Below are 21,973 nucleotides of genomic sequence, written 5' to 3'. Positions count from 1 at the left end.
ATTATCTGTCCGTCTATCCTCGTGCTAGAACAAGTGATTGCAGCAATGGCAGAAGCTCTCACTGTCGCCTTGGCTGCTTTATCAGCCACTGAATTCCCTTCCACATGCACACCAACACACTGGTGACTTAATGTGTGAATTACATGAGTCCGTGGCAAGCCTCTTTTCAGCTCTGCCACTTGTTCCCAAAGCAACTTGTGCTTTATTGTGCAACCTTTGGAATCGCTAACCCCATTTTGGCCCCAATTGTAAAGATATTCATTGCATGACTGGACACAGTAAAACGAATCGCACACAATAAGTGTTGGGAATTCCTGATCTGTATTTTTAGAGCCAGTATCATTGCTTTTAGTTTTACCAGCCGTGCAATCTCCTAGAGATTGTCTCGGTGTATTTCTCGGAAGGAACTTGCCATCCTGCATACATCCTGTTGCAATCTCACATGCTGTTCTGTATTGCTGTTTACTTGTTACGGAAGGCTGGGCAGAACAGTCGGTGTAAATGATGTATTCATGCTGATCTAGAGGCATTATTTCATTTGAGAGAAGACATTTTTGTTCGTACTGCAGGAATGCTTGTGTTTTTAATGTAGATTCGAATTTGTAGTCTAGATCTGTTGCAGTGAGAATTATCCCATTGTATCTATCGCGGATGCTTTTGTAACTGGAGTCAAAACAATTATTTGTTTCCCCTAAGCTAGTGCTAGTTATCTCACTATAGCAATCTGTACTGCTGTCAGTATCTTTTCTGTGGATGCAAAACGCTTTTCAGCGTTTGTGTACAAATTAGATTTGTATGTAATTGGTACTTTCTCGCCTTCATTGAAGTTTAGGTAATTGTATCCTGATTGACCCGCTATTACAGGGATCACCAAGTTCGTAGTGTTTACACTTGTAAATGTTTAGAAACTATCGTGTCAGCTTGTAAGAAACTGAGAATTTCTATGTTCCGGTGTCCAATGTCGAACTGAAAAATCAGGTCTAGTTAAGTCTTACAGAAGTTTTACCTTTTTTGCGTAATCTAAAATGTATGTTCGGCCAAAATTCAGGAATCCTAAAATGGATTGTTACTTTTTTAGTCATTGGAGGTTGGAGCAGCACACATTAAAAAACAATTAGCTGCCAGGCTGTTTCCTTCACTTCATAGCTCATATCCTAAAACTAGGACATTGAGGTGAGCAATTTTTTGATTTTTTTAGAGTTAAATTTGTAGCCTTCAGCGGCGAACCCCAGAATTGTTGTTCACCCTGTGCAAGTGATCCAACAATTCATCATATGTCAGCTAAAGGTCATCTACATAGGACAATACCTCATCTTAATTTTGAAGCAACTCTGATACTCTTGCTGAGAACAAGGGGCTATTCTTATACCCTCGGGGCAGTCTACAGAATTGGCTCGGAGAGCCAAGCACTGAAAATGCTGTCAAATATATGCTTTCAGGTGCTATATTTTGACAAAAGAATCCATTTGAGATATCTAGTGTTTTGAATTTCTTCTGCACAATGTTGTTCATTAATGCGACACTGTGTGCATTTTGAACTGGAAATGTCTTTGTGCATGTGTTTTAATGCCTGTAGTATAAAACTAGACTGTATGAATTCTTGGGTTTAATTTCGGGAAACTAAGCATTATTCATGGAGGACGTGCAATTCTCGATTACACCCGGGTATTCAAGTTGATCTAAGATCTCCCTGACCGGTTTCTTTGCGTCCTGTTTAATTGGGTATTGCCTTTGTATTGTAGGAGTAGTTTTAACTGGGATTTCATGGTTTGGTAGCATTTTCCCACCCTACATGATTGCGGTATAATCCAGGATCTAGTGCTGCGCCCACTCCTATGCGTATGAATGATTAAGTGATTCTGGCATTGGGTCAGAGAAGGCTGGTTACATTACAGCATCTCCTTATGGGCAGTTCATAACAAAATTAGGTGGCCAATCTTTTTCAGCCAAAAGGATGTTGTATCCATATGTCAGGTTCTCCCCGATGAGACCATTCAATGTCCTTGGTATGTCCCTCTCAATTTGGAGTGTTAGTTCGTAAAACTGATGTGGGACACTTACCCTAGTATCAGGTGTTTCAACTGTAATATGTTCATTCGATGCTGCTGTCACCAGAAATTCCATTAGGTGCTGGCGAGCTATTGTTACTTCTGCTGCGCTGTCTAGCATCGTCAGAGCCCATTACCCGTTCCGTAGTTTAGTCCTCAGTAGCCTGGGCATTTCTTATTTTAACGCCTGCTACCTTCTTCTCTTTAAATTGAGTTATAGATTTTGGTTAATCTTCTTATTTGATAATATAATCTGAAGGGCGATGTGTCTCTCTTGGCTTTGCTCTCTCTTCTGATCTGCATTCTTACCGTCCTTCTCTCTGAGTTTTTTGATGAACCCTGAAAGGAACGAGAGGAAAGTGTATCAGTATCCAGATACCTGTCAGGTTTTTTTAAATATTGTCACGGTTTCTAAGGTTATATTTCCCGTCAGTTCTCCTGTTGGTGAGATCCACCCTTGATGCATTTTGCTTGTTTTTTGATTTATTGTCCCATTTCTTTTTAGAAGAATCGGGTGCTTGCTTTGTTTCCCTTTTCAGGATCACCTATTAATAGTGGTTTCACTGGTCAGGCTCCCAAATTATCTCTACCCAGTGGCGCATAGGTATCTTCGATAATTTTGGGTAATTCTCGCTGCTGTTGTGCAGGAGTACATTTCCTCAGGCATTGGCGTATGGCCACCGCTGCTGCTTTCCCTTTTATGGTAGCCAACAAAATTGTTGATACCTGGGCAAAATTGCCTATCAATTTCATCCCCAAGTCCAAGGCAGGTTCTGCCCTGTACTCGTTCTCTATTTTTCAATACTTCTGGTATGACTGCTATTGAAGGGGTACCATGCGTTCTGGAATAAACTGCAGTGAAAACTGTACCCCAAGTTGTAGTGTCTTCTATCAGGGGAACTATTCCCATTGGTAAGCAAATTGTCAGTATTGTGGTTTTTTTTTTTTGCAGGGGAGTTTGTGGAAAAACTCCCTCAAGCTGTTCTATTTTCTGTGCTATCGAGAATGGCATTTGCTCACGTTTAGTGGGCATAATCTCATTCAGCTTTTGTGGGTTGATTTTTGTTGCGGTCCTTTGTAGTTGACAGCCAGAGTGACCAGCTGCTGGCAATGTGTCAATGTCTGGATGCGGTGTGTTAGCAGCTAGGACCGGGCAAGTCTCTCCTTCTCTGCTGAGCTGACAGTCTCACTTTTTCTGTGGTATGGGGGAGGCCGCTTTTAAACCAATATATATGTTCTTGGTAAGTTAACAGTACTTCTCTGTCCTCGTATGGAGAGTATTCATCTGGTATTTCATCTGTAGTATAAGAATAAAAGGTATGTGTGCTTGCATCTGTAGGAGGGAATTTGATCCAAAAATAGAACACCTCTGTTCTGTGTGCCTCAATCTCAAAGGTAATGCTCCCGCCTAATGCTGAGACCACAATTTTCTAATTTTACTGCAAATGCATTTCTGCAATTTCCTAACATGTTTATAGCACCTTCCTGCTCAGCTTCCGCCCTACTAGCACCAGCAGTACCACCAGCATCTGCAGTTTGAGACATTATGGGTGGAAGTTTATAGAGCCAGAGAAGGTTTTGCACAGTGCGGGTAACTTTAATCCTTCAAGCTTGAACAAACCTACAGCCAATGCATAGGGTGTACCTACTCAGCCGTGGCGGAAATGTCCTCCCCTCTCCAGACATGTCTGGGTAAATGTGAGTAGGGGTCTCTGAGGAAGCACGACTGAACTCCTCAGATTTGACCGTTAAATAACAACCAAACTAACGTTGAAGGCGCCATGTCGTGTAATTCCTATAAATCTAAAGGATCTGTGCGTTTAAACAACATAAACTAAGGGATTGGTGTCAAGAATGATTCCAGACACCCCCAAAAGATATGTTAGCCTTTAGACCAGCTCGCCCACAGTGCCACCATAAGCCCCTAACTTGACTAGGAAGTGAATAGTCTCCGACAACTATCGAACAGGACAACCCTTGATCCTTCAGGGATCGTGGAAACAGTGTACTACTTTTCGCTCAGTCACTCGTGCTCACTTAGTCTCCAAGAAATACACAGAATAAACAATGGCAACGTTTTCAAAAAGCATTTATTAAACCAGCATCATTCTAGTATAAAATGTGTGCTGCAACAACCATTAGACAGAAACAGATATATACGATTGCAAGCCCCGGCAGAGTAAATAAAAGGTTGAATTCTACCATGGTGCTAGAACCATGAATATATGCAGGCATATAGATACATAGCAATAATCAAGTGAAATCCTAAGATGCAAACCCTAGCTAAGTGTACCTAGGTTTACCTAGCATGCATGTAGGTATTGAAGCCAGGAAACCCCTAGGAAAGAGCCAACCTGATGGGAAAGAACGAAGGACTCGTCTTGTCTCGAGTTGGACCCCCCGCAAGTGATGTCAGACCACTGTGTGCTGGAGTTTCTGCATGCAGGGACTTCAGCATCTCGTGTAAGCCTGGAAGCTTCTCCTCTGGTTTGCCCAGCGAAGATGTGGTGCTTGTATACCCAAAAGATACCCTCATGGATTCTACCTACATGTGTAATACTGTGGGCCTGTTCAAGGAAGGATGGCAATAGCGGTGACTTTTGTACAGTTATTCTACAGACAATGGTAATCCTGCTGTGTGATACTAAGTATCATCATGCATAATTAATTAAGCTTGTTTTCAAAGAAAATCACAAAATATTTATTCGGCACATAACTAGGCAAAAGGTCAGCCCCATAGCAGTTATGTAGACCAAGGTAGGACAGATGTAGGTAAAAGGCCGTGCAGCTACCTAGGCCTATATTGGGGCTCATAAACATTTCATTTTTTTAAAGTAGGCATAAATAATTATCAATACAAAGTTCACTTTTTCGCTAAACTCAGCCCCACGAACATTCACACAATGCTTAGGCAGTTCGCAGCATATCTAAGGAAACAGAAACTATTTGTCCCTATCTGGACGATTGAGTAATAAAAGGCATATCAACAATTGAAACACAGTTCCAGTATTACATCAGAACACTAACCAACCTGGTGCGTCGGGAGAGGGCTTATATGAACTTCATTGACACCACATTTGAGAGATGGCGTTGCTGTCGAGTTGCTAGACACCCTCTACCTACGTGCAGAGGTACTGCTAGGAAAATGTCTGGATCCAGTCTTGCTCCTGTCTCTACCAAATAGGGCGTTACCAAAGGTAAGTAGCTTGTCCTTTACTGTCTTTGCTGAAAGCAAGTGAAATGGATTGGGATACAAGGAGTGCAACATTTATGAAGCATTAGTAGAAAAGGTGAGTGTCTTTCTGAAGGCAGGCATGTCCAGTAGAAGGGATTCAGAGCTTCTGATTGAGAAACCTCCTGAAATTGATATTGTGCATCGACTGTATAATCTGGGCAAGTGTAATCTGAGACTTTGAGCTATGCAGTCCATTTTGAAGAGGCTTCTTGCTTGTTTTGCAAAGCTATTAAACTGTTAAAAAAAAAAAGCATGTTAAATATGTTCAGCACGCCTCATTTTTTGATCATTTCAACTTCAGCATCCATTTTTTACCCACGCATAAGGCTTTGGAATGGTATGGATCAGTTTTGGAACAATATTCTAGTTAAAGGTCATCCATTTGTTAGTGGATTTGTGTCTGGCTCGAAGGGTCTTGAAATACAATTTGGTAATTTTAACCTTTTTAGCAAGCATTCAGCTAATTAACAGGGAGGGTATTTATTGATATGGGGGTGTATTTATTAACTGTTTCACTATATCAAAACAAGCATTGCCATAGCCAATAGGTGTCGTCTTTGGGACCTTATAAGTGTTTAGCTATGCAACAGTTGCATAACTAAATACTTATAAGGTCCCAAAAGCGAGACCTATTGGCTATGCGCCGTGAAAGTGATCGCACTCGCGATCACGATCAAACATCAAAGCGACCGCTAAAGTGAAAGTAATTGCGGTAAAGTGCGGCGCCCGCGCACATGCACTGTAGCTCTATGCTGGCCTGGTAGCACTTTTTGGAGCCCTCTCAATAAGTCTCGCCAGACCAGCGCATGCGCTGGGTCAGGCAAGACCTAAACAGGCATTTAGTTACACGGAAGTTCAGATCAATGTAGTATAGAAGGATTTTATCTTTTCCTTCTGAATCAATGTGGTGACTGATAAAAGGATTTTCTTCTGAAATGTTTTCTTGTCCACTGATAGCTTTTTGAGATTGGAAATCGACTGACATTGTTGCCATCTGTGTTCTAAGGCACTTCAGGATTTCCTTTCCTCATTTAGGTTGGGTAGTGTTTTGAATTTCAATAATTTTAGTACCCAATAAGCAAGATCATTGGTGTGTGATCTTGTTACATTACAATGATGAAGTAAGCAAGTTAATTGGACTCTGAATAGTAGGTAGTTCGTAAGTAACTCTGAGCCAAAGTCTGAGCTAAACACCTTTATTGTTTTTAAATAACACTTTCTTTTCTTAGCTCTCCAAGGGTCAATATTTTGGAAAATAAAGTTGTTTTTTTTTATATATTGGTGGTTATTTCATTTTAGTCTCCTGGTTTTATCAGTGAAAATGTGCTCCAGAATCCCACACAAAAGGAAATGTAAATCCCACACAAAAGGAAATGTACAGTATAATTTCAGTGGAGGAGGACAGGGAGTTTGAGTAACTTGTTTCCTTGTTTTCATAAACGCTGCTAGTGACTAAACTGAAGCATTTAATTGCTAATCCGTAATATTTTGTGTAAATGAAGTCTGTGGGAAATTCTTTTAAAGCCCTCTACTTTAACCAGTACTAAGTGAGGAGCTATGAAACATTACTCTTATGAAGAAAGATTGAGGTTCTTGAAGGAAGACATTAATTGCTGTTCACTCCTACTTCTTTAGACAAGGTCACTACCTAGCAGGCATACCAGTTGCACCTGGAAGTCAAGGTATAAATGCACCACATTGCTGTTTGCATACCCTCATTCTTTTGCTCTCCAACTTCGTTCAAGGTTGTCACTTTATTTTTATTGTATTTCATGTGTACTGACACAGCGATCCAGAGCAGCCTTACAGAGGTACCTATTCTATTGCAACCGCTACATGAACCATATGCAGAGCCTGCGTTTTGAGCACAAACTCTATGCTCAGGTGAAGCAAAAGATGGAAGAAATGCAGCAGCACAATATGTCCTGGATTGAGGTGCAGTTCTTGAAAAAAGCAGTTGATGTCCTCTGCCAGTGTCGAGCAACGCTGATGTACACTTATGTCTTCGCCTTCTACCTCAAAAAAAATAATCAGTCCATTATCTTCGAGGTAAGAAAACGGGGATTTCTCCTTTAGAGTTAACGTTGGCTGGTCAGTGTGGACAACATTGTGTCAAGTAGGAGTTTGTTTCTATACTGTTCATTTTCTTAAATAGTTGTGAGGTGGCAACTGGTCAGTCATTAAAGTTTGGCAAGCGCTCCTAAGTTTTATTGGGTCTTGTTTGCCCCAACGTTTGTCAATGCTAGGGTCTTTAAGTGCATGTTTTTGTGTAGGTGGTACTATGTGTACACTTCTAAGCTAGAAAATGTGACATTAACAAAAAAGTGACTGTCTCAAAGGATGCCATACATTTCTATGTACTTATTAAAACTAAATTATCTTTCTATTTGTAGAATAATCAAGCAGATTTAGAAAATGCTACAGAGGTGCTTTCAGGGTACCTGGAACGAGATATATCGCAAGATTCACTTCAAGACATAAAACAGAAAGTACAGGATAAATACAGGTTGGTATGATCAGAAGATTGTAAATGCTGACCAGTCAGCATTTCTTACTTTCACCCGAAAGAGAGTAGTACCTCTAACACCTGCTAAATTACATTGTTGGTATGTCCAGTGCCCTCTTCTCCAAACTCTTGAATTAATGACAATACCAGGACCTCCAATTGCATCCTGATAAGAATCAGGAACCTCAAATAGCTCAGAATCTATGCAGCCTCCCAAAGCCCCTTTTAATGTTAATATGGATTTCCATAGCAATACATTTATTTTTGTTTTCAACTTCAACTGGAAATTTAACACAGCTAACTCCTCCCACCGGTTTTTAATCCATACTTCAAAAAGGAAACTGTTCAAGAAATTGTAGATGTGCAACGGAGTACAAGTCCCAACATGTTCTGCGGCTTTATCTTGAAGCCTGTTAATATTGTCACTCTGTTGAGCTAGGACTCCTGAAAAATCATTGGGATCTGCTCCAGTGTTTACTTGTCTCATCCTTGGGCTTCTATAATCTGTTAAAATCATTGTGAAGTTAGGTTGCTTTATTATATTTTATGGTCTCTTTAGAGCATCTTCCTTTGCTTTTCAGTTACCGTTCTGAATGACTGTAACAATTGTCCTTTTTACAGTGTCTTCCTGACACTGGGGACAAGTCTACTACTTGTTAGATGTTTGGGCTACTGAAAGACAGGGATGACTCAGTTCACCTGGTGACGAAGCAGGACTGTTTTGAGAAGCACACTGACATAATTTGTGACATATCTGTTTATGGTATTTCTATAGGGCAGACCGAACTAAAAGTCTGTGGAGCGTTGTACAGGGACAAAAACTAGCATAAAGCCATGGAGTGATAGAGGTTATGGATGATTATTGCATTGTGATAGTGTTCTTTTAAGGGGAGAGTCTTCAACTCTTCCTAAATTGGATCAGTGTTGGGGTGGTCCTGATAGATACCAGGATGTTGTTTCAGGTCCTGGGTGCATATATTTAAAAGACCTGCTACCTTGTTAGGTCTTTTTTTACACTAATTAGTCTGATGTCCTGGTTGCAGAAGTTGATGTGGTTACAACTCAGCTGAAGAGACAGAATGGGAACTTACCTTTACTTTAGGCCTACATTAGACCATGGTAGCAGCCTTCTTGAAAACCTCAGTGGGTTCTAAAGAAGCTGTGCACTGCTTCGGTTTCTGCACTGACATTCTTCTAGATGACCGAGATACCGGCGTTTGCCAGTGACCTGCTCTATGTTTTACATAGTATCAAATGGTTTATATGTGGGTACAATTGTCCTGTAGGGAGCTTTGACCGAGACCTTGCTAGAGGCTGGATGCAGCCTCAACCATGAAGCCTTGAAGTTAGTCACCATAGAACACATTCCACGTATTTTTCACCAATGCCTTTGAGGACAACTGTTCTAAGGGCATGTCCAGCATCGGGTGAATGAGCAGAGCACTACAGATTTGTCAACCCGGAGGAGTTCTTGTTGGAGACTAAAAGTAGTAACACGTGGTTAAAATCTGCATTGGTTAATTTCATTACAGGAAAAGATAGCTCCTTCAAGATTAGATTATAAAATACCTCAAGGGAGAGAGATCAGAGTACCAGCTAGGGCATAGATTTGAAGGGTAGTAATTTCCCTCAGTTTTCGGGTTCCTACTTCCAAAGGCCTTGCTGGTGGATAACTGCACCTCTAATGAGTTTTACATCAAAGCTGCTTCTTGTGCTTTTTTTTTAACATTGTTCTTACATCTGTGTCCTCAAATACTGCTGCTCCAGACAAAAGACCTATTGAGCTTCAGATCACAACTATAATAAAGATTAACTCTCCTTCTTCTGTAATAATCTCAGATGTAAGGAAGTAGTGTGCATTCACCTACTGCTCCTCCTGGCATGACAAAGTTGATAAATGCAAGTTGGAAGAAAGCTTGTAGAACCTCCACAGTCATTTCAAGCAAAACTTGTTCACTGGCTGATTTCTGAGCCATCAAATATTGCTGACCAATATGCCCAAGGTTATTGCCAAAATCTTTCCACGAGACCTACATCTTAGTTTTGCCTCACTGGTCTTAAACTTGAACTCTAATATCAGTTATATATTTGCTTTTGACAGTTTCTTTCCCTTTCGGTGCGCGTCCTTTAGATTAAAGACAGTGTAAATCTACCCCAATGAGAAAAGGAAGAAGTTTACAAAGTCCCTTTTGGGTCATCTAAAGTGTGTTCAAACTCTAAACAGGTAGAAAGAGAAGCGTCTCATAAAACAATCTTTATCCAAAACAAAGGTAACAAGCATTTACAATGCAATGGTCTCGGCATTGGTAAAGTTAGAGCTATTGGCATTGCTCATGACATTATTTTTGTTTATGTTTTTGTTTTTAAAACCTTTAACGAAACGGCATTGTCATGAGCAATGCCAATAGCTCTAACTTTAACAATGCCGAGACCGTTGCATTGTAAATGCTTGTATCATAGTAGGTTTGGGCTTAAACAGCCCAGTCAGCAAAGGACAGTGCGATAAAAATCCAGAGCTTGTTTATGATGCCGCACGTTTGGTAGGGGTTACATACCTGTTTACCGACGGAAATAAGACGGGGTTACTCACATTTTCCTTTTAAATAAAATGGATTAAACAATACAGAACATGTGCAGGTCATTGCAGAGAAGCATGAGATTCCACTTACTGAGGCCGGCATCGAGGACCTAGGTTGCGCACAGGTCCGTGGTGGTCACCCGGCAGAGCAGCCCCATGTCACCCCTAGATTCTGCCCGGGCCGCCCTCTGGGATAGAGTGAACCCAGAGACTCGAAGCACCATCCCGGGCGGTCGCTAAGGACTCTTTGCAGGTGTAACCAAGGGACGGCGAGCCTTAGGAGCCAAATTACACAAAACGGGTGACGTATAAGGAGGACTCAAATAAAGCATCTGACCTGACGGAGACCGCGGCCATCTTGGAATGGGAAAGCTCTCCGATGAAAGGAGGGCGAGGAGATACGAGTAAAGGCTTAGAGGCGTTGATACATTTTACGTTCCTTTGTTTAATTGACTTCATGAAATGTAGAATTACGGATAAAATTTTTCAATGATGTGGCGGAGTCAATTAAGAAGGCCATGGCCGGGGGCCCATAGCTGCAAAGTTCAGACAAGCATGTGTGCTTTTGTGTGACATTTCCGTGGTTTCAAAGCTTTTCCTTAATATCTCGTGCCGAGTTAAAATATGACTCATGAGGTCTTGGGCCATCCCACAATATCCGACACTGCGCGTATTAAGTATGCCTGTAACTTGATGGGGGAGAGGGCCAGAGGTGCGGCGTCTGTGACAGGAAAGTGATGCCTCCTTTAACAAAGAAAAACAAGGAGATCAGGTGAGGGAGCAACGCCGGGACACCACCGCCTTTCTCCGAGGCACAGCAGAAAATGCCTCGGAGAAACGCCACATCCTTTTCGGATTTGGGGGCGTGTTTTGCTGTTGTCTCCTCCCTGAGACTTCTCGCAAAAAACACACCCCCCGATCCGAAAAGGACGGGGCTTCAACGGAGTGACTGGACCTCTTCTCCAGTGGCTGGCCAGCATTTAAGAGGCCAGCCAATGGAGAACAGGAGAGAAGAGGGGCGGGTGCAAGCCCCTCTTCTCAAAGTCATTAAATCTCGGAGCGAGACTGCGCAAGCGCAGCCTTCGCAGCCGAGACCTAAAAAACCACACCACACCAACACATGCCCGTGTGGTGTTCGCCATATGGGGCCTGGGTTGGCAGATAAAGTGAACACGCTGCGGCCTGCTACAGGTAACCACGAGATGTGGTCTCGGCGCTATCCCAGCATCCTACCAGGCTGCTTGCTTTTAAGCGCTATGCCTCTAGAGCAAGAGGCTAATTTATGCCTGCTTATCCTAGCGCAATCCAGGCAGCCTAGTAGGCATGCTGTTAGGCGCTATGCTTGCACACCCCAAGCTTGTTCCCAAGTACTATGCATGTTTTCCCCGAGGTTCACTAATGACTACAACGCCTTAGCCTTACCCTTAGGCGCTGTACCTGCGCGCCATGAAGGTTAGTTTTGGTTGCGTTGTTAATAGAGATATATTTGTATGCAAGCAGCCCACGAGGCTTGCTTTTGGGCGTTATACCCACAGCCCACGCGGAGTGCTTTCGGCGCTACGTCCAAGGCCCCCCCTTTAGACTTGTTGTTCGGCGCTGTGCCTGCAGACTTAGGTACTTGTTTTGGGCGCTAACCCTACAGTGCATGAAGCTTGTTTGTGCTGCTTTTCCCGTAGAACATAACGCGTGTTGTTGAGGTATACCTGCAGCCGTGGGAAGCTTGTTTAGGGCCGGAGTTAACGTGTTTTGCTCTTAAGTACGCCTTCTGCACTGCAGCACACCAAAAATGTGTCGCTGGGCACTGTTCTTGCCACCTCTAAGGCATTTCCAGGTGTCCGCAACAGTGGCGTCTGGTTTGTAGACTCCTAGCAGCGGCCGGAGTTTGTTCTTGGGCGCTATGCCTGCGGTTCCGGCGGCTTGGGCGCTGTCCCTCAAGTCCCTGCATAATTTGTACGCACTAGTGCCATGCCTCTGGCTAACCTCTGCTGCACGACACTTTCAACTGACATCCGGGCTGAAGTGCAAAACAACTACCCATAATGAGCAAAATGAAATAAGACAAAGTTTCCGCCTCCTGTACTTGTGAAAGTACAGTGCCTCACATCGGAAGCACGCCATTTCTGAGCGCTGCATGTTTGTGTAACAGAGGCCACGGGAAATTAATCGCGCTGCCCACGATCACTCAGTGTGGAGAAGCCTGCCTCTTCTGGCCCCACATGACATTTTGATGGAGCAGACCACCTACCTCTCCGTGTGGCCGCGAATGCCCGCCAAGAAGGGCAGGGAAGGGAAATTCCATTGCGGGGAAGTGGAGAGAAACACGCGTGAAACTGCTCTGAAAACCTGTAAATTAAAATCGATAATCTACGGTCGGAGAGGGGGTGTCCTCTCACCAAGAATGCAAGGGGGAACGGGCAGAGCTGTATGTTCTCAATTTACTTTGTTAAATACACTACTTTAGTTGTAATAAACACCCGATTCAAATATGTGGCAATTGGAATTTGTCCCAAATAGATAAGTCCTTTCACCCCAAGCCTGCGGAGTTCTGCCTTCGCCCAGATCCTGCCCCTGTGGCCCATAACCACATAACGTCTAAAACTGCGGCGAGTGGATGCAGTGGAACAAGAACATTTCTTGTAGCGCTTACAATACACGGGAGGCGTGTATCGCTGGATGCACCAGCTCTACTTTCGCCAGTCGACGCCCTTGCCTCGGGGTTGGGAGACGGCTAGTCTGCCCAGAGGCCCCGCATCACTTCTGAGCACCCGTGTGGCAAGGAAGTTACACTGTTACAAAAATGAATCGATTTAAAGCGCCACAAGCATCTATTCTGGTGCCACTGAATCTGACCTCAGTCGAGTGCTTTGAATTTCAGACGTGCGCCGCGGCGCTACTTTAGTGTCTGAATAAACATGACCGCAGCTCACTCAGTATGAAGGGAGAGTGTCGTCTGTAAAACTAGGGCATCAAGGGAAAGAGATTGTTTTTAATTCGTGCATTCTAGAGACGGTGCGTTTATGTTTGGGGGCAGTCTGCAGTCGCGGGGATGCGTGTGAGATGTGGACGCTTTGAATCAGACTGAGCAACAAAACAAGAACAAAAATATAACTTTGAAACAGACCGTCCAGGCTGGACCCCGATCGAATTCCAAAGCGAGGCGGGTTGTAGATGTGTGCCCGAGGGTACATGCAGCGCACAGAATTGTGAATTTAACCTGCGATTTGGGGAGCGACAGGACCGTATGTCGGGTTTAGTTGTACAACTTTCAAGTGAAGCCAAATATGCAACGGGAAAATGCGATTTGTCGTCTTCTAAAAGATAAGACAGTTTAAGGCGGCGGTATCTGAATGTGAGCAAACTACAGCTGCATACGCGCGTATTAAGTATGCCTGTAACTAGATGGGGGAGAGGGCTAGAGGTGCGGCGTCTGTGACAGGAAAGTGATGCCTCCTTTAACAAAGAAAAACAAGGAGATCAGGTGAGGGAGCAACGCCGGGACTCCACCGCCTTTCTCCGAGGCACAGCAGAAAATGCCTCGGAGAAACGCCACGTCCTTTTCGGATTTGGGGGCGTGTTTTGCTGTTGTCTCCTCCCTGAGACTTCTCGCAAAAAACACGCCCCCCGATCCGAAAAGGACGGGGCTTCAACGGAGTGACTGGACCTCTTCTCCAGTGGCTGGCCAGCATTTAAGAGGCCAGCCAATGGAGAACAGGAGAGAAGAGGGGCGGGTGCAAGCCCCTCTTCTCAAAGTCATTAAATCTCGGAGCGAGACTGCGCAAGCGCAGCCTTCACAGCCGAGACCTAAAAATGGCACCCTGAGGAAAGAGGATTTCACTCCTCAGCACTTGAAAAACATAAGGGCATATCACCATAGTGTGATTTCATTCCTCAGTCCCCTTGGCCAGAGCCTTAGTGGGAGTAAATCTGTTTTGTATTGGAAAAAAAATAACGGAACAGAATGGGTGCTAGGTGTACTGGGCAGGTACACTAGAATGTGTCTCCCTTACTCTTGCATAGTTTGTGTCAAGTATTTCACGCCTTTCTAGGAAAAATAGCTATAAAAAGTGTTTAGAATATCAAAAGAAATGCATTTATTTCAGTGGTTTTCTATTGAGGCAAAGAATTCAGATTGATGTATGTGAATTAGTGGAAAAACGAAAACTGGGAAATTACATTGGAGGACACAAATCATGGAAAAACAATTTTGAGGAACGACAAGTTTAAATACATGAATCAAACATTAAAGGAAACCTGTTAAAGGAAAGATGATTTTTTAAGTAAAAATGCTAAATTATGTTAAACTTGGGTGGTGTTTAGGATAAGTGAGATTTTTGGTTTCTGGAATGGGTAATGTTTGCAGGTGGTGAGGGTATATTAGGAGCCAGGAATGAGTTGAGTTCAGGCATAGAAAGGAGTTTTTAGTTTTGGGGATGAGTGTAGAGTTCAATGATGGATTGTGTTTAGGGGTGGTGAGGGGTTCAACAACCAAAGCAATTGTTTGACAATGTAAAATATATAAATCCAAAATGAGATCCCCTGAAGTAAAGCACTGAAATGGTTACCTCAGCAAAACTGTTTCTGAAAGTAAGACCTGCAACATTTTCATTTACACATTAAAAAGTAAGCATGAAAATCCAATTTCAAACAAAGATATTCTATTAATTGCTTTGTGTGAAATGGTAAATGTTGTTTATTCTGCAGATTTCCATTAAACAGTTTAAGTGAAATGGTTTCTCAGTAATGGTCTTCCGTTAAATCATCTTTCTATATAATGACATACAACCGTTCAGGCGTATCTAAGATTGCAAGCATGAAGGTAAAGGAGGAAGAAATGAGACTGTAGTCCCTGCATCAGATTTATCTTTAGCAGAGAGATTGAATGTACTTGGTAGACATACAAAGATGCACAATAGGATGTCCCCAATTTCAAAATAGTTGAATTTTCTGAAATTCATTGTGAACCTTTAATATCATTTCAGAATGCTCTCTTTTGGTGCTTTACGCTTACCTTCACAAAATGTAGGCATTGGTGACGGCTCACTCCAAGAGAAATGATTTTTCACATGATATCCAGCAATGCATCTTCAACAGTAATAGGGTTAGCAATGGTTCCAAGCAAACTCCAAATATTCCCCAATCCTTTATACCCCATGGAACCCCAAGATAGAATGTTCTTTCATCTTTATACAAATGCTTAGCAACCAGGCCTTCTCCCTCTCTCCATTAGCCTGCTCTACAGCACCGGAAATGTTTCAAAAGCTGCGGTACTCGGATAGCGCTCACAAAAACCTGCTCTCCTCTGCTCTTACACCCTGATCTAGACTTATTACACTGTAGGACGGACGTATATCGGGAGAATCCTAGTCGTTAAGAGGGTAGGTGAGAGAATCTCCTCTACTAAAAGAAAAAAGTATCTCCTAAATGATTTGTACATTACAATTAAAGGCACAGCATCACCCAGATGGCCCTGCTCTGTGTGGGATAATTAAGTGCCTTTATCTGATAGACTTCTAGCTGCAGATTCCTTACTGTAGAGTTATCCCCAGGCATCAGACTGGATCTAGAAATGTTTGAGCATTACCCATGTACGCCAGTAGGGGGAATCATTTGACCCGAAGTGAAATGCAGTGCCTATATAGGCACCACCCCTGTGCACTGACATCAGTTATTTTTCTTTTTGCGCCAGTCAGCTCGGATCCGGAGAGAGCTAACACTGGTCATTTTTTTTGATTTATTGTTTTTTGACAGTCTGTCAAAGTTTTGTGAGATTGTTCTTCTGGTGTGGCAGGGATGTTCACTAGGGAAGCTGGCTTCAAGCCCTGTGGTGCCAATCACCAACAGATGTCTGTGATAGACCTGCATCTTGTTTTCCTCTGGGGTCTTGAGCACGGCCACAACACTAAGACCTGCGCTGACTGCCTCACCATACACCCCAAGACCTTGAGGGAGTGGCCCCTCAAGCTCCTTACAGCTCGCTGTGCAACATCTATGATGGTCTCAATCCAGGTTGAGAGGAAGGTCCCGGGAGAAGTCCTTGATCTTAGTCGTAGCCGAAGTCGTTCAGGTACGTCTCACAAGAAGAAAGAACAAGAAGTCAGAGAGGTCTTAGACTTCACCCGTCTGTCAAAGTAATCTGACTAAGCCAGCTCTGTGCCCCCATCTCTCCAAGCCCCCACACCCCCCTCCTAAATTTAGGGGCATGAGGCCATCAGTGGCGACTCCTCCGCTAAGGCTGAGGACCTTGGACCTACTGCTCAAAAGGAAATATAAAATAACGCATTGCTATTATCATTTTATTTTTACTATTGCAGTCAGTGGCAGGGTTGGCAAGAGCAGTGACTACCCTTCCACTCATGCCACCCTTTTGCGAGACGCTGACGGAGGGCCATCACTCCTTACTCTGCCAGGAAGTGGCGGCTCCCTTGACCGAGGGAGCCATAGAGAGGGTGCTGACTAAAGAAGTAGGTCGTGCTGGTTAATCTCCCTACTTTCTGGTGCCCAAAATGGACCGAAGCCTTCGTCCAATCCTAGACATGTGCTCACTCAATTTCTTTGTGAAAAAGGAGAAATTCAAAATGTTCATGCTTGCTCAAGTTCTGTCTTCCCTCGACTAGGGAGACTGGTTGGTAGCGTTGGACTTGCAGGACACATATTTCTACATTCCCGTCTTGCCTGCCCACAGGCGTTACCTGCAGTTCACTGTAGGCCAATGCACTGTACTCCCTTTTAGCCTACCAGTTCCTCTTGTGTGTTCACCAAGGTGATAGAGGTGGTTGCAGCTCATCTGCTTAAATCAGGGGTATCAGTCTTCCCTTTTCTCAACGACTGACTGTTGAAGGCGGGTTTGCTGCAAGCAGTAGTCTCCCACCTACAGACTACGTTAGACCTCCTGCACTTGCTGGAGTTCACTTTCAATGTGCCGTAATCGCACCTGACTCCATCTCAGATGCTCCCTTTCATCGGAGCTGTACTGGAGACGTTGCAGTTTCAGGTTTATCCTTCCGAATGACAAGTCTTTGATATTCAGGTGGTGATACCAATGTTGCAGCCTCTTTCCTTGGTTTTGGTGAGACTGACTCTGAGACAGCTGGGCCTTATGGTTTCCTGTATCGTGCTTGTGATAAATGCCTGATGGGATATGTGAGCTCTGCAGTCGGACCTGAAGTTCCAGTGGGCGCAGCAAATGGGGAATTTCTACAACATAATAGAGATCTAGTAGGGAACTATAAAAGATCTGCAGTGGTGGTTAGCGAACCACGATTGGTTCAGCAGCAGACACTTCTCCCTTCCCCAACCAGCTCTGACCATAATGACAGATGCGCCATTCCTGGGGTGGGGCGGTCGTTGGGATAGTTGGAGATCAGAGGACTCTGGTCTCAGGTAGATTCCGAACTCGAAGTCAACCTACTAGAGCTGTGGGCGATCCGGCTGGCATTGAAAGCGTTGCTGCCCTGTATCAAGGGAAGGCAAGTGCAGGTGTTAACGGACATCACCACTGCCGTGTGGGACTGCAACAAGCAGGGCGGTGTTGAGTGGTGGACTCATTATCAAGAGGCCCTGCACCCCTGGACATGACTGGAACGTCAGGGCATATCCCTGTTGGTTCAACAACCGACGGGCTCTGTGAACGCCAGGGTGGACAATCTCTGCTAAAGATACCTAGCAAATCTCGAATGGCGTCTCCATCCAGAGGTGGTGGAAGGTCTTTCATCAGTGTGGAGAGCCTTGGTTATATCAGTTTGCCAGAGCTGTTAACACACAATCTCAACACTTTAGCACGCCGAAGTTTTCAAAGCGGCTTTCGCTCAGAGGCGCTTGTATCGAATACAGCTCAGGGCGCCTGTACGCCTTTCCGCTCATACCACTCCTGCCCAGAGTTCTCAAGAAGAGCAGAAATGACCAGGCCAAGTGTGAGAAAATGCCTCTTTTGACGTAGTTAGCCCCCACTTTTTGCGTAGTATTTGATATGGTTTTGATTGTAGTGCACAGTTCCTGCTAACCCGGTCCCCCCTGTGCCAGTGCTTCTTCCCCCCCAAACTACTCCATAATTGGCCCTTCAGGCCCCCTGTAAGTCCTTAGTAAATGGTACCTAGGGAATTGGGACTTATGAGGGTCCCCTAGGGACCCTCACCGAGACTATTCAGACTGCCACTGCAGCATGCATGGCCTGGTGCAGACAAAACAAAGTCGACATGGCACACGGCCTTTGTGGCGTTTTTAACTTGCACTACCTAGGGTAAAGGTAAGTCAGCCTCTAGCAGGACCCCATAAAACCTGCCACCACCAGACATGTTTCTGGACCCCTTGGTTGAGAGCCTCTGCGCTCTGGAAACAGAAACAATGCACATTTTGGGCAGAGGTGTCACACCTCCCCCAGGATGGGCACAGTGCTCGAGAGGGAATCTTCAAAGGCATGCTGTCTTTGTAATGCGACACGCCCCGCCTCTTCTGGTGGCCCCCGGTTTACACCCCCACTTTGGGCAGGAAAGTTTTGAAGAATAGGTGGTGTGCCCACCTCTGCCATCTCCACTCCTAAGGTGTGAGAGGTGAGGTGAAGCACATCTTTCGATCCCAGCCATCTTCAGGATGAGTAGACCCTCCAATCAGGTCTAGGTTTATGCCCCCTCCCACAGGAGGGTGGCATAATTGAGGGTGTAGTCACCACAGGTAAGGTGCCCATTGGCTCTACCTGATACTGCCCTAAAACACTCCTAAATTGTGTATCTAGTTGGCTCCCCCAGACCCGGAAACAAGTTCCTGCTGACCTAAGAAGGACAAAGATGACGCCGGGCAGAGAAGCCTGAAGACGACTACTGACTTTGCCTCAGCCCTACCGGCCTGTCTCCAGCCTCAAAGACCCAGCCAACAAGACGACTGTCCAGCAGCCAGCAAATTCAAGAACCTGATCAAGACTGCCTGCACTTTGATAAAGAAAACAGAACTCCAGAGGACAGTGGATCTGTCTCCAAGAAACCAACACAAAGGACTCTAGTGCCCTCCGGAAGCAAAACTCCTGCCCACTCTGCTCCGGCTCATGTCCAGGTGGATCAACAATCCAGACAGGTTCCCCAGCGATCCCGACCTCAAGTCCAGCATTGACTGGCCCCTCCGTGACTCCAAGATGTCACCTGCAGCCTAAATCTAGAGGCTCCCCTGACTGTGACCGGCTCCATTAAGAAGAATCCGGCATCTAAAGGCCACCTTGCACCCGAAGCCCCTGGGCCTTTGTGAGCTGAACTGACAGTGCACCTACAACCCCCGACATATCAACTTAACTCTGCTGTTGCCAGTCTCCCTCCTGCAGCCTTCGGTACGATGCCTGCAGCCTGTTTGTCCGAAGCAAGTACTCCAATGAAAGGCATTGGGCGCCCAATTCTGTAATTGCACCCTGAACCCTGCTGCCCCTGTACCACTGGTGGTTTGTTTGATGCTGCTTTGTGCCTCCCCACCCCCCATGCTTGCTCTAACCCTTAAAGCCTGGCCCCTGCAACCGATTTACCTACCTGCAAGCAGTGGCTTCGCGCACCCCCAGTCTCCATTGAAACGAATTGGGACGACCTCTGATTTTGACCTCTGCACCCTGCCGCCCTGTGTGACACTGGTGGTGCAGTTTTGGTACTCACCTGCCCCTTGCCGACCTTTGGTCCCGAAGACGAACTGTAAGTCGGATACTTAACTCTTGAACAAAGCTTATTTTTATAAAATTGGTGTTGCTCTCCTTTTTGAGTTGTCCCTTATTGGTCAATGTTGTGGAATATATGTCTTGTACTCCTCTGTGTTCGGCCTAATGCTGCTCATCCACACTACCACTAATAGAGCACTTTGGGTTTGCATTGAGCCCTGTACAGTCCTAGGGAATCTCTGGACTCAGTGCACGGTGTAACCACCTAGTGATAACCCATATACAAAGGCAGAATCCTACACCAAGTAGTCCTTGTGGTTCCAGGCTGGCCTCAGAGTTCGAAATCCATGGCCATCGATCAGGCTGCCTCTTTGGAAGGATCTGCTGTCGCAGCAGCAGGGTAGGGTTCTCCACTCGAACCTTTTAACACACTGCCTTCATGCATGGAGATCGAGCGGCGACAGTTGGCAGCTTTCGACCTTCTGCCTGAAGTCTCCATTGTTATCTTTGGAGGCAGATGTCTCTCAACCAAGACTGTGTACACCTGCTGCTGGAACAAGTAGTTTGTGGCATGTTGTGCAGAAAAGCAAGTTAACCCTCTTACTGCTCCCCTTTCTCTGGTCCTTCTATTCTTTCTCTTCCCCAGCAGGGCTCTGCTTTGGGCACCTTAAAAGGCTATCTTTCTTCCATCTCTGCCTTCCTGTGGTTGCCAGATCAGCCATCCCTGTTCAAATTCCCCCTTGTAAATAGGATTTTGAAAGGTTCCAACATATGTTTCAATCATCTTCCTTTATCGTGCCACAGTGGGACCTCAATCTCGTACTCACAAGTTCAAAGCATATGAGCTGCAGATCTCACACTTAGCATAGATCGCCATCTGGTGTTGGGCCCGGATGTTTGCATTTGTTTTTGTCTTGGAAAAGTCTTTGGAAGCCACAAGACAGGTGACTCCTCCTTTGGACTATAGTGCGCATGGGCATCGGCTCCATCCTCGGATTTTTTTTCCGCCATCGGGCTCGGATGTGTTTGTCGCGCTCCAGTTCGGAACCGTTACCGATCCCACTTTCGACGCTCAATCCTTCTCCCTTTCGACGGTATTGGCTCGATCGTGAACCCTAATCGTCTCGCATCTCTCCAAATCTAAGTCTTTGATTCCGATCGACGACGAAGGCCTTCGGGCCTACCTGGGCCTTGGCTTCTGGCTCATGGAAAGGACGCCATTCAAGAAGTGTCTTCAATGTGGGTCGAAGTTTCCCCACACCGATCTGCATGAGGTGTGCAACCTCTGCCTTTCACCAGAGCACGAGGCCAGAGACTGTCCAGCTTGTGCCTCTTTCCACTCGAAGACCATTCGGGACAGACGCCCGCAAAGAACCATGGCTCGCTCCCATACAGAGATGATAAAATCAGACCAGAATAACATACATGTCTGTGAAACAGAAATTACACTAATTTAATTGTACTAGGAGTGGGGTGTCCAACGGTCTGCTAGGGTCAGTTGTGCCAGGTTTTTGTAAAAACCCTTGTCCAAGTAAATTACTCCCATTATGATTAATTGTATATTTATGAATCTGAGGTGGATATCCCGTAAATATAGCAAGGATCAGGCCCTAAAAAGTCAGCACTGACAATGTGCCAGTGGATTCTGAAGTTAAATTTGGAAGAAGTGGCCTGAATTAGGATGTGGCTGGGCTTTACAATATGAAACTAATTCATTTGAGACAGGCACATACGAGTTTCTTCAGCCAACAAAATTAATCAGTAAAGCAAAACGTTTTCGCTTTATAAAATTGGTTAGAAGAAAAGGGCTGAAATCATACGGGACCAAGCCATATGTTCAAATAACAGATTGTATGATTTAAAGAATAAAACACTATGACCTTAAATTTCATTATAAAAAAAAAACGCTCGCTCGCTGACAACAATCCCCGACGACATCTTCCAAGAGGGCGTTGACGTGCCAGAGCGAGAGCGGGTCGAGGAA

The 21,973-nt window shown here is 44.8% G+C and overlaps 1 protein-coding gene across 4 annotated transcripts in view; it reads left to right on the top strand.

Annotated features, from left to right (window-relative positions):
- Positions 1-21,973, top strand: part of ARIH1 (ariadne RBR E3 ubiquitin protein ligase 1) — a 557,709-nt gene that overhangs the window by 508,212 nt on the left and 27,524 nt on the right. For 2 of the 4 annotated variants that reach the window (XM_085643928.1, XM_085643926.1), the window contains exons 12-13: positions 7,072-7,332; positions 7,677-7,789. In XM_085643928.1, coding sequence (XP_085500054.1) covers positions 7,072-7,332; positions 7,677-7,789 — 374 coding nt within the window. Of the gene's footprint in view, positions 1-7,065; positions 7,333-7,676; positions 7,790-21,973 lie in introns of all 4 variants that reach the window. The other 2 variants (XM_085643927.1, XM_085643925.1) reach the window with 1 other exon arrangement.

This window comes from Triturus cristatus, chromosome 3_1, assembly GCF_964204655.1.
Source record: "Triturus cristatus chromosome 3_1, aTriCri1.1, whole genome shotgun sequence".
Classification (NCBI taxonomy): domain Eukaryota; kingdom Metazoa; phylum Chordata; class Amphibia; order Caudata; family Salamandridae; genus Triturus; species Triturus cristatus.
Note: the sequence above shows the minus strand (reverse complement) of the source record. Positions and strands in the feature narration are given on the sequence as shown.